This window comes from Lepisma saccharinum, chromosome 1 (assembly GCF_977018435.1).
Source record: "Lepisma saccharinum chromosome 1, izLepSacc3.1, whole genome shotgun sequence".
Taxonomy (NCBI): domain Eukaryota; kingdom Metazoa; phylum Arthropoda; class Insecta; order Zygentoma; family Lepismatidae; genus Lepisma; species Lepisma saccharinum.
Window position 1 is genome coordinate 172,454,217 of NC_139229.1, and position 12,662 is coordinate 172,466,878.

Sequence of the window (12,662 nt, forward strand, 5' to 3'; positions counted from 1 at the left end):
GGGGGTCTACCTCCTGATACTCGCCTTGGATACGTGCTATTATCCGTAACAGGGTTATAGAACAATCTATCTTGTCTCGTTAATTATTTGTCTCCTTAAAATTTCGTCACATTATTTTATTTCACACACACAAGAAACCAAAAAGCCTCATTTTATCTTGTGTAAACCGAAAACTTTCGGGGGGCTCGAGCCCCCTGAGCCCCCTTTTTGGATACGTGCCTGCAGAGGGATGTTTTAGGTGCAAATTAGGGTGAATAATGTACCACAGAATGGGTCTATATGGCGATATATAAGATGAGAGACTCCATATATGAAAGCGCCCAACATTACTTATTAATTTTTCTTTTTGTCGGTGCAGCACTTAAAAGTCCGGGCTCTAATTATTATAATTACTTTACAAATGATAAAATACAAATTGAATTGGGCCTCCTCAATGGTGCAGTGGTAGCGTCTTCGCCTTGCAATAAAGGGTTCCCAGGATCGATACCCGGTGAAGGCACATAGTGGTTCGGATCTAGTGTTGCCCACGAGACGATACTTTGGCCTGTCTCGTCTCGTGGAGCCTCGTGGAAATGCTGTCTCGTCTCGAAAATATTCGTTTGTCTTATGACACATGGTCAATCTCGTCTCGTCTCGAATTTTTAAAAGCCTGTCCCGTCTCGTCCAACACTATTCGGATCCCACTTTAAACTGTAGATCCAGTTCCGATTAGCCTTACTGTGCATAAAGCGGACTTAAAACACTAACTCAATCGATCAAAATCAATCAAGCAATCTAAATCAATCAAATTGAATTGTATAGGGGAAGGTTGCTGTCAATGGACTACATAAAAATATTTAAGTTTTTCCGATAGTAGGTTTGGCCTAAATTGAACTCTGTATATTAAAATATTTTGTATACCACTTTCTAAACAGGCATGTACATTTACAATGTTGATGTATTTTTTTTTGTTATTGTTCTAAAAATGAAAATCATAATTGTAATAAATAGTCCATGAATGGACTATTTGTCAAAAGAAGGAAAACTGTATCAAATAATTAGTTCTTATTACATGAGAACAAGAAACAATGAAATACATAATTACTTAAAATAAAACTAACGAAAAATTATCTGAAAAAGTCAAATCAGCATTCATATCTTGAACAATATCTGGTGCCAGGTTGAGGCTGCTGACTCTTATTTCTGGTTGCTGGAAAGGCTTCTGGAGTAACGTCTTCAATGTGCTCTGTTTTAGGCTGGGATTCAAAGACAGTAGATGGTGCAAAATGGAGGTCTTGCAACACAAATGGCGCATCCACTCACAGAAAATGTCTTTGTTGATATAGCTAATCTCGGGATTAAAGACAAACACTGTCCCAGATGGTGAGCCATCTTTGAAGCCTTCACACGCTCTAGCACGTTTGTAAATGAGCATAGGCGTAAGACAAACCGGTCCATCATCGCAACACAAAGTGGTTCATGATGGCAATCTCGCCATATTGGATTCTTTAGAAGGCACAGAAGCAATGCTTGCAAAAGACGAAACATTCTATATCGGATTTAGTAGTACAAAAAGCGCTCTTTAACTTCATTGATGTGTGAAGTTGCTAAATGATGTATTACTTGCGAAACATTAACAGAAAACAAGTGTAGAGTTATAACATTGAATCAGAAAACTTACCTGAAATTTTAGCTCGCGATGGAATGGCTCCAACGTGTTCCTTTTCAACAACACAACAGGCGGGAAGGAACGGAAGAGAATTGAACTGTCTTCGCGCATGCGCTAGCCCTGTTGTCGAAGGTCCATCCATAGAAGCGGTCCGTTGATGGCAACCTTCCCCTACAAGTTCAGACTCGAGTCTAGTATTTAAATAGAAACTGGAGTCGCTTTGCTTCCTTTCCAAAGACATCTGCCACTTTGTTGATGAACAGTTCTACGTCTTTTTGTACTTTTCAAAATACACAGATATAAAATAGAGACCATTTAACCTATTGTCCTTCATGGTATCGGTGATTCATATTTTTACAAGCAGAAAGGCACTGTAAATAATAATAAGTAATCATTCAAAATAACGGCTGTGATTTATCAAGGACAGGTCTGGACTTCGGGTAATTATTTCCCTACTTTTCGTAATCCAGAACAGCCGAGAATTTCCAAAGGATCTTCTTTATAAGATGTTAATTATTGATATCTTCTGCTCTATGATTGTCCGAAATTTATTGACATTAAGAGCTTCCTTTCCAGGAGTGCAAAAACAATCACTTGAAGGGGAAATAGTGTGTACAAATCGAGATTTTCACCGACAACGGCAAGGGTCCCAGGTTCGAATCCCGGTCTGGGCATTGGTGTTCTTTGTGAATATCCATTCATCAATTTCATCATATCATCAATCATCCTCATCCTCGCAATTAGCCAAAATGGCAGAAAAGCTAAGTTAATCAACTAAATAAGTAACTTTAAGTCCACTTTTTGTCATATAGACTAATCGGGGCTGGACGGACCTTCACCATCCACCATACAGCCCCGACCTTGCACCCAGCGATTACCACCTGTTCCTGTACCTGAAGAAAAATCTTGGTGGAAAACGCTTTGCCGACGACGATGAAGTCAGGGAAGAAGTTACAACTTGGTTCCAGATGCAGGCGGCGGATGTCTATGATTCAGGGATACAAAAACTTGTTCAGCGTCTGAACAAATGTTTGGACAATGGTGCCACTTATGTGGAGACATAGCCTCTGTATCAGTGTATCAAGTGTAACTTTAGTTGCGAGTTCTTTTATATCTTATTTTTTGTTTGTATCTTTACTTTCCGGACAAGCCTCGTATTTGATTGGGTGGACTGTCGCCGTCCCTTCTGGGCCTACACTGCACGTACAATGTTCATCATCTGGGGATCGAAACCGAGATCCCCTGAATTTGTTTCATTATTATTATTATTATTATTATTATTATTATTACGCGTACATAACTATTACAATTTGTAAAACTTACCTCATCCCGTCTATTTCCTGAAATCTTGATGTCTAACTACTTGAAAATCAGTTCCACTCTCTTTGACTTGTTCGTAAAGAATTCAATGACATGATAGTAGAACTTGAATGGACTGTTCCGTAGTTCGTGCAATAAGGATTTCCCATTTGAAATCAGAGATAGGGAACTTAATGGTTCTTGTCCTTGAATTTCTCCACACCACCAATACATTCACATTCCATTTTTTACACAACTCATGTCACGCACCAAAGATTAAACACCCGAACAAAGACTATGAAGAAAGTTTCCCACTCAACTCTCACTCGACTACCCCCAGTGATGTTCCTGGACCAGTGGAAATTTCCCTGCCGTGTTCCAGATTTTATCATCTTTGACCTTAAGTCGATTTCCTCAGTTTCTAACAATAAATACGAAAAAAAGAACACAATGATTAAGGTTTTATCTCGAGAATTCGATCTAGGTAAGTGTACGAACGATTTTAGGGAGTGTTGAGGAAATTTAGTTTGAAATTAGGCCTTTGTGAACACTTTTGTAGGTGTGTAGCTATCACAAAAAAATGATTAGTATGTTAAATGGGGTGGAAAAGTCTTGTATTTAAATTATGTACTTAAGGGGGTTCTAAAGCCACGTTAAAGAATAGGCCCAAATTCCCAGACACAACCGTAGCATTAATATAAATTCGGTAAGAAAGAAATTTTCCGATATGAAAGATTGTTTTATTCACTAGAACCTGGAATACCTATAATTTTGTTACGATTAAAGGTATTTAAGTAAATAACAGAAAATATAAGGTCTCCGTCATGTTCAAACTGCTGCTTACAGATGGCGTTGAAGTGGTAGTTCTTGTCAAGACCGGTGCATTTTTGTCTTTTATAACCAGTAAGCAAGATTTTGTTGTGAAACAACGAATCCAGTATGTAGCCGCTAGTACCTGAAATACCATGTGAAAAAGTGAAAACATTTCGTATCTTCAGAAAGTAGTGGTTATGTTTATGGTTTTTGAAGTGCCGTATCGTCGTGGTGCTAATTTTAACATACACAGTTTATATCCTTTCTATTAGACATTAAATTTCCAAAATGTGCTCTACCTTGAGTCTTAAGTATTAATGAAACTTATAACTTGAAAGCTCTTACACTCTTCATTACAATTAATCAGCTGAATTCAGATTCAAACGAAATTTAATATTTCAACCAGGGTTGTTAAAGGTCCAGGATGGGTTTTATTGGGTTCCTTAACAGAGACCGAAATCTTATTTCTCGCACAATTTAAACTAGGAAGCGAATCCTCAGTAATTAATACAACTTTTCGAACTGAAGAGACAAGACAAGCTGCACCTGGCGCTTGCATCTCGCTCATACCAGGCAATTTTCTCAATGGCGTACGTCGTATCGCTTCGTTCTGTTGTTTTGCGCAAGCGCGGTGTTTTGCTTTAGACCAGGGGTTTCCAACTGGCGGCCCGCGGGCAGCATGCGGCCCGCGATGCCTTCTTTTGCGGCCCGCGAAGCCAGTTTGGACTTCCTGAAACAACTGGCGTTTCTAACAGATATCACAGGTCATATGAACGAACTGAACTTGAAACTGCAGGGAAGAAACCAGCTGGTGTCAGATTAAATGAGAAACATAAATGGATTTCGTAATAAACTGAAGATTTTCAACGTTACTTTGGAGAGGAAAAACCTGGTCCATTTTTCCAAGCTGTCGGCGGCTAGCAGAAAATGAAGAAACACTGGACTTTTCTGAATTCAGTGCAAATATTAAAGCAATAATGGATGAGTTTGACTCCAGATTTAAAGATTTTGAAGAACTTAAAAGCAGCATCCAGCTATTCAGCAATCCTCTTGGCGTTAACATCGAAGAACAAGAAGCTTCTCTCCAACTTGAATTGTGTGATTTGCAAGGCGATGTGTTCCTCCAAACTAGCCAAGAAAAGGGGCCAGAGTTTTTCAAATACCTTTCAAAGGAACGCTTTCCACACCTTCGTAGTTTTGGGCAAAGAATGACATCGATGTTCGGCAGCACATACACGTGTGAAAGGGTTTTTTCTTCAATGAAGTTCATCAAGAACCGCTACAGAAGTCGACTGGCAGATTCTTCACCTTCCGAGACTTTTAAATACAGAAATTCAAGTGGACATTCCAACTTTAATACAAGAAGCAGATCGGTCTCAATTTTCACATTGAACACCTACTATGAAGGATTCTTATTTGTATGGTGTGTTTTTCATTTCTTTCAATTCATCCATAAGTATTGGGTTTTTGTGAAATAAATTCTAATTATACAATTTTGACTTGTGATTCCATTGTTTTTATTGCCTCATTTTAGAAATTTAGGTCATGCGTAAGTACTACATTTTCAGTTCAGTACTTACAGTTCTTGTAGTTTTTAATCCCCCCCACCAAAGAAAGAATGCGGCCCGCCAATCAACTGCTGGATATAATTTTGGCCCTCGGACCTTTTGAAGTTGGAAACCACTGCTTTAGACCAAGGAAGATTTCAGAACCAATATTCAGGCGACAAGCGTGTCGCTTGGAAGCAAACCCTCAGTTCAATGCAACCTTTCGAAACGAAAAAACACAATAAGCTGCACTTGTAGCTTGTCGCTTGCGTGTCGCTCGGACTGGGTCGTTTTCTCAATACTGTACATCGTGTTCCTTCAATCGGTGGTTCGCGCATGAGCGGTGAATATTTTTCTTTAGACTGAAGGGGCTCTCGTAAGTATCGTTTGTCGCTCACCGATTCGATGTGTCGCTTGCAGCTTTCTACTTGTAGCTTCGGTGTGAAATCTCCGTGCATGGGCTCGTGTCGCTTGGCTTGTTGCTTCGGTGTGAATTCTCCGTGTCGGCTGTCATTTGTTGCCTGTCGCATCGGTCTGAAATCTCCATAACAGTCTTGAGCACCACTCGGATTTTCGATAATAGCCAGTGAGTTCCAATGTTGATTGATTGATTGATTGATTTAGTTTATTTTAGTACTTCGCTTTTGTGCCACTGTTGGCTAATTGCGAAGATGGGAATGAGTGATGACATGATGAAATTGATGATTGGACACTCACAAACACCCATCCCAAGCCGGGAGTTGACCCCGGGACTCATGGCGTCGTATGGTGATGTTTGATGGTATACTGTGTAACGATTGATATATTTTGGTAAATTTCTTTATTATTCAAATTACTGTTCGATAGCCCTCGTATAAATTATTTTGTAGTTCTAATCTTTTGAATGTATATTTTATCTTTGTTAAAATTGTAACGCAGTTTCTGCCAAGCGAAAAAGAACGCGAAGCAAGTTGAAGCTTGCATTATTTTTCGTTCGGCGCTGCGCGGGTTTGTAAATAAGTTTAGCTTGCATTGTGTTTCTCGATATGCCTTTTTGGAAGGGGTAATTGTTGGATGCTAAAAATAACTTTTCAGTTTATCCAAATCTTTTGTTGGGGAATAGAATTGCGCAATCCCGCAAGTATAAATACCAGCCGTCTCGCTGGCAAAATAATCAGTATAGCAGTAGATTCCGGAATCGTTAGGTGATTAAATCGCTTGTCGAGGTCCAGGGCTGGAAGAACACAGGCATTGTGAGGGGAGTGGCTGGTCAGCTCTCCCTTCTACAATGTCCTGAGTTTTCCGTAAGCCACCTTTCTGGATTTGTGCTGATCAGCATGATCCTTAAAGGGGATTTTGGCAGGCTTATAAATAATTTGATTCATACATATTTAATCTTAATAATTTAAAATTTTGATTCATAAATTCTATCGAAGTTGGCACTGGTCAGTGTGACTCCGATATAAATTCAAGATATACATCCTTCTCGTCGAGTAATTATTCTTAAATCATTCTGAATTCTCCTGGTCAGGAGGTTCATTTAAATAAATTTGTTTCTTTGATACTTAAATCCGAGAGCATACCTCTGGTCAGAGGGTGTCTTTTAAATCTGATAGCTTATATAGTTTTCATGTCCGTTTTAAAGTCTGAGTATCCGGAACGTTTAGGAAAGTTTATTGGTTTCTCTTATTTAGGTTTATATTAGATGTATTTTTGAAACAGTTATAATAGGTGACCGGTCGAGTATATGTTTTTATAGAAATTCATTTAATGTAAAAGTCTATTGATTTGTTTTTGCAATGTGAGTAGCCCAAAAAGGGTAGACAGAGAGTCCCCTATTATGTTAAGGAATTCCACGTGGACATTTGTAATTTGTGGCCGAGATATGGCTTTGGTATTGGGTAGAGAAAGGCACTCCTTATATTTTGTTATGAATGTTATTGGAGGTTGGCCCCGAAGAGGGTAGTATACCTCATGAGTTCTAGAGAACATAATGCAGATGTGAAAATATGACAGAAGCACGAATAGATATTTACGGAAAGATGTTATGCAAATTTTTCTTTTGTTTTGTTTCCTAGAAATTTTGTCGATCATTACTGAATAATTTGTCACCTGTTTATTGAAACCAAGTTAAGCTGGGTTAGTTCTTTGATGGGATATGGACAATATATATATATATATATATATATATATAAGAGAGAGCTCTCTGGATTGTATGTTTACTCGAAAGCAAGTTTCAGTCTATGTTACGGAAGTCATTTTTGAACAAAAATTTAATTTTGGCGTTGTAGTTTTCTCTTGATCAGAAGATTGTATATATTTTTCTTTCAACCTAACTATGTTTGGATTTGTAAATAAATTTATAATCGTTAATTGGTATTTCCTTATAGTAAATTTGTCTCATAAGTATAAATTAACTGGCATCCTCTGGGTTTGGTGAGGTGTCCCGCCATCACTGGTCAGTGAGGCGGAGGCTTTATCAATCCAAAGGACGTCAGATTCGATTATGCTGATTTCGCTCGCGACTCGCATGCGTATCCTCACTGGTCAGTGGGATGCGGGTGCGATCACGAGGGAAGTTGAAGCACGAGAATGGTTACCTTATTTTGGAGTCTTAGTTAAGTAAGCATAAATTTAATTTTAATTATATTATTATTCAAAAGCAGACCTTTACCCGAACTTTGGGATGCGGGGTCTCATGCCCCGCAGGAACTGAGCGTAGTCGTGGCATTTATATATTTATAACAGAAAGATATTTGGTAGGCAGCGACGCCCGGTCTTGGTTTTTCGAGGGGATCGAGTCGGTGTGTCGTGTGTCTTGGCAACGGGCTGACGCCCTTCATTGTTGCAACTTCAACAGTATCACGAATCTGGTGATTAGAGCGACGCCTTTTCTTCTTGGGCTCTATTTTCTGATTTGTTGCGTGCTTTGTCCTTGCAGTAGATCCACCTGTGGATACAATGATAATAGTATCAACACCTGCAGTTATAGATTTAAGGTACACATTATATAAAAGGCGAAACAACGGTGTGCCTACACAAGACTTAATGCTTACCTCAATTTACGTGCGAATGGAGAATAAACCGAGAAATTTCTACAACGAATGCAAAATGAGAGAATAAATAAAAATCAATATTATTATTAAATTCGATCTTTCATTAATTTGGAATATTGTTTTAAATTTTTGCAAGATAAATGAACTTTTAGTTCAGTTGTCTTCACAGGATGTAATGTAGTTCAAATTCTCAAATTCTGTGTCTGTGTATAGCAGTTCTCAAGGTTTGGAGGAATATATCGTCAATTGCTATAAATTAATAACACAGGATAGATACAGGACTAATCGTCGTACTTGTGTGTAATATTCAAGGAAGTGTAGTCTGTTTTGGGATGTGATATATGCATATTATAATTATTACATTATTACAATAGAAGAAAAACTTAAATAATATAAAAAAACTACATAATAAATTATTCATTTCCTCACAAAGCTATTTTCCCAAGGATTGAGTTTCACCGTTGATTATAATGAGTTTTCACATTTCACTAGGGCCAATTAAGCGTTGTGTCAATCTTCAACAAATTTCGATGATTATATTAAATTAAATTTTGTGGAATATTTAAAAATGAAATTCTAGAAACACTAAATTGCACACTTACCGTATGTGCAAATGACGAAACGAGAAGCTTCATAATTGCGTACATTCTCGTGTATCTTATGAACTTCTTACATTTAATATATTAATATATTAGTCTTTTCTACCAAACAGCATTGAATAATAAAAGTATGATTTAGTATTTTTTTGATAGCCTTATACCTATTGAACAGGTGGCATTTGTAAGCACAAAATGATAACTGTCTCATGAACAAGTAAATTTGGAAATCTTGTTTATACTTATGTCACAAATGAGACTGTTATATTGTGATGAAGTTAAAACAATTTGTTTCTAAATATACTTGTGTTTAGCGAGGGGATCCGCATATCCTCTCCCTAATGTATACCCTCGTATACAGATGAAAGCACGAAAAAGGCAGTGCAGGTTAATGAGAGATGCGAGCGACGTTTTGTTTCTTTTAAAAATGTGTTTGTTTTTCTATTGACGGATGTTTAAAGACCATACAATTGGACAAAATACATTTTTTTCTCCCACTGTGGTGGAGAATGGTGCTGATCACATCACCTCCGAAATGGCCACGCTCAAGAATATGTAGGGCCCTACCCCCACATCTTTTAAATATGCCTTCATACCATGGTGCTCTAATATGCACGGTGAACTTTACCTTACGAAAAGCTCGTATGTAAAAGGTGTGACACATATTCATATCTTTAGATAATAATAATAAATCTGTGATTCTGAATACCTCCTTGCCACAAACTTAGATTCCTAAACCTGTAGACTTCACACTGTAATACCACAATACCATCTGTATTAGCTGAACTCAGCAATTTCACCGTGTTGCATTGAAATACAAGAGTGAAATTGCTGAATGACAACGCCGATGTTCTAGCGGGAAATCGAACCCAGAAACTAAGGTTCCACATGTACGTACCTGCATTACTGTTACAATGTTTACCATATTGTTTCAAGTAGGTATGATATACGGCACTTACAAGAAAATTCCTATGGGAGGCGCCGTAAGTATGGCTGATACTAAGAAGAACGCTCCCAAGAATGATGTCAGTGTGTTTGCATAAATTTCATTGTAGAGGGGCTCGAAGATAAGGGGGATTACTGTCTCGAGGCAGCCAAACATTGCATTGATCCTTCCTGGAAATGAAAATTAAGATTATGTTGGCCATATGAACCAAATACATATCTCATACATCGCGAAATGTTCTTTAGGAAAATGTCAAATCATAACTTAATTGGAAATAGATTGATTACATGTACTAAGCTGAAAAGAATGTACATTCTTAACTTTTCGAATGAGTAATATCAACAAGGTCTGCATTAGAGTCATAAGATGAAGCAACGTGGCTATAGTTTAATTTGGATATATTAAAGTAGATTGATTTCTGTTAAACTTATTAATATAGTTAAATTTAATACAATAATGTGCAAAAATTGGTTACAAGTACTTATATTTGCCTTGACTAAATTGTAACTATCTACTCAGTTCTTTTGCCCTATATGCACACAATTAATTTATATTCATTTATTCTGATAATAGTTTGATGAAACACAAAAAAAACAGTTTTGATGCCGAGATTAAATCTAACTCAACAATCTGACTCAGTTTCACGATATATATATATATGTTTAATATACACGTTATTCGTACTTCGATTTTTAAAAATTGAAAGTCGCTTTTCTGTTAGGAAACAGAAATGACTCAGGAACACTCATGCGCAGAACGGGACTCGAACCCAGAACTTTCGGTGGTGAGACCGCCGCACCCGATTAACGAGTCGACAAATATACACTTTATAAATTTATTATGATTGGCTGATGATCCAGTCGAAATGTTTTTATAATATGAAATTTGCCGGAAATAATATTTACTAATTAGATAAACAGAAGGTATGAGCAATCTTTTGATTTAATTAATATATATAAAAATACCTTGTTCCAAGGGGTCTACCAACTTCGTAATTATAGCACGGGGTATGACAACGACTTGTCCATTGGCTATTTCCACCAGAGGAGCTGTAGATAGAACGAAGTGAAATCATGTTAAACATGTGTGTAAAATATTTCATTCGTGCAATTTAGAAGGCAAATATTGATTTCGTTTACTCAAGTTGAGGAGGAATAACTCGGACAAACATTGAAATGTAGTGAGAAGCCTTTTTTTTTCAAATTTATTGCCTTTCAACTTTACATAAGTTATTGTCCAATGTCTATGTGTCAGCTGTTGAAAATAATTTTTTCCAACGAAATAGTTGATTTCAAATACATATTTTCTCATGGTTAGATAAATTTTAAGTAAATGAAATTAATTATAACTTACCAACGTACATCGACCAAGAGGTGTAAGTGAAGATGTAGAATGTACTTGACAGCACCTGACTAACACATGACATGATTCCTACAATTGCATCATGTAGTTTGAGTTTGTAACTGAATACTATCATGGCAAGGAAAGTCCCTGAAAGATACAAAGAAAGTGTCATTAAACAATATACTGGTCACTTAAATATACAACATAATTATGTCCGTATTCTACTTGTTTGACTTGTTCTTCTACCTCTCTACATTAGCTATTTATAAAGTGAATAATTACAATGAACAAACATCATTGTTTTTAGATGTGCAGTAGCCTACTTGTCAAGATTATCAAATCAATTTTCCTTGCAACCAGTGGCGTACGCAAGGGGGGGGTTACCGGGTTTAAACCCCCCCTTGAGCTTTTGAAATATTATGAAAAATGCTGTAGAAAAAAAATTAAAATGGCTAATTAATCACAGTCAAAGATCTGCGACAGTAATAATAATAATAATAATAATAATAATAATAATAATAATAATTTGAATTATTATTCCCATGCAGCATGAAGAAAAACACAACATTCCAAACACAATCTAAGCGGCCGCAAAGTTCAATTTTGCAATTTTTTTTGCAAAAAGTCGCGCAGTGACTCTCGCGAGAATTGTGAAAATTCCTTGCTTCGTCGCAGTGTGCCGACCTTATTGCAAACATTCTTCCCGGTACTGATTTCACATCCCCTTGTGAACTCTCAAGTGATGCTGAGTCTACATCCACATCATTAAATAATGTTGAAGAAGTGCTTTGTGAATCACCTAGAAGTGATAAATGTGTTGGAATGTCTATGAACTTACTTTTCAACGAAAACATAGACTCAGTGGAATTTAGCAACATGTATTCTCGCGCTTCATCATCATCCTGGGCGAGTTCCATAGGTAAAGGTAATGTAAATTCCCCCGTGCATATAGCACCGTGCCATGAAGGCACACGTAGTGGTGTGGTGGGCCCCAAAGATTCTCGATCTCGAAATATTTTGCAGGTGATGTGATCAGCACCATGCTCCGGCAGCCTTCATCCCCCAGGGTTGCTCTCAGGTACCCATTGCTATGAGGCTCGGTGCGGAGACAAGGCTGGATAAATTCCAACCAATTCCGGGAATCGAACCCGGATATCCCACGAAGTTGTCAGACTAGACCAGCGCGGCTCCTTGAATGAGTTTCATATTTCGATTATTTCAATAAATTTAATATATTTGCTTTTTTTATGGATTTTCTTCACACTTAAAATGTCTGACTTATCACATACAAATAACCGTTGACTAGACAATTATTTTGTAACAAAGAAACAAAAGAAATGTAATTTTGTTCTATTTCTTTCATAAATAGCAGCTGCATTAGTAGTAATTGAACTAATTAATTAATTAATTAATTATGAGAATTATTAATTTATT

The 12,662-nt window shown here is 37.2% G+C and overlaps 1 protein-coding gene across 1 annotated transcript in view; it reads right to left on the minus strand.

Moving 5' to 3' along the window:
- Nucleotides 1-3,782: 3,782 nt before the first annotated feature.
- LOC145990147 (putative peptidoglycan muropeptide transporter SLC46) overlaps nt 3,783-12,662 on the minus strand; it is a 41,059-nt gene continuing 32,179 nt past the window's right edge. Inside the window, exons 4-8 of the mRNA XM_083125817.1 lie at nt 11,238-11,375; nt 10,850-10,933; nt 9,898-10,054; nt 7,955-8,236; nt 3,783-3,902 (exon numbers count right to left, since the gene is read on the minus strand). Of these exons, the coding sequence (XP_082981943.1) occupies nt 8,164-8,236; nt 9,898-10,054; nt 10,850-10,933; nt 11,238-11,375 (452 nt within the window). The 3' untranslated portion in view covers nt 3,783-3,902; nt 7,955-8,163. The remainder of the gene's footprint in view (nt 3,903-7,954; nt 8,237-9,897; nt 10,055-10,849; nt 10,934-11,237; nt 11,376-12,662) is intronic.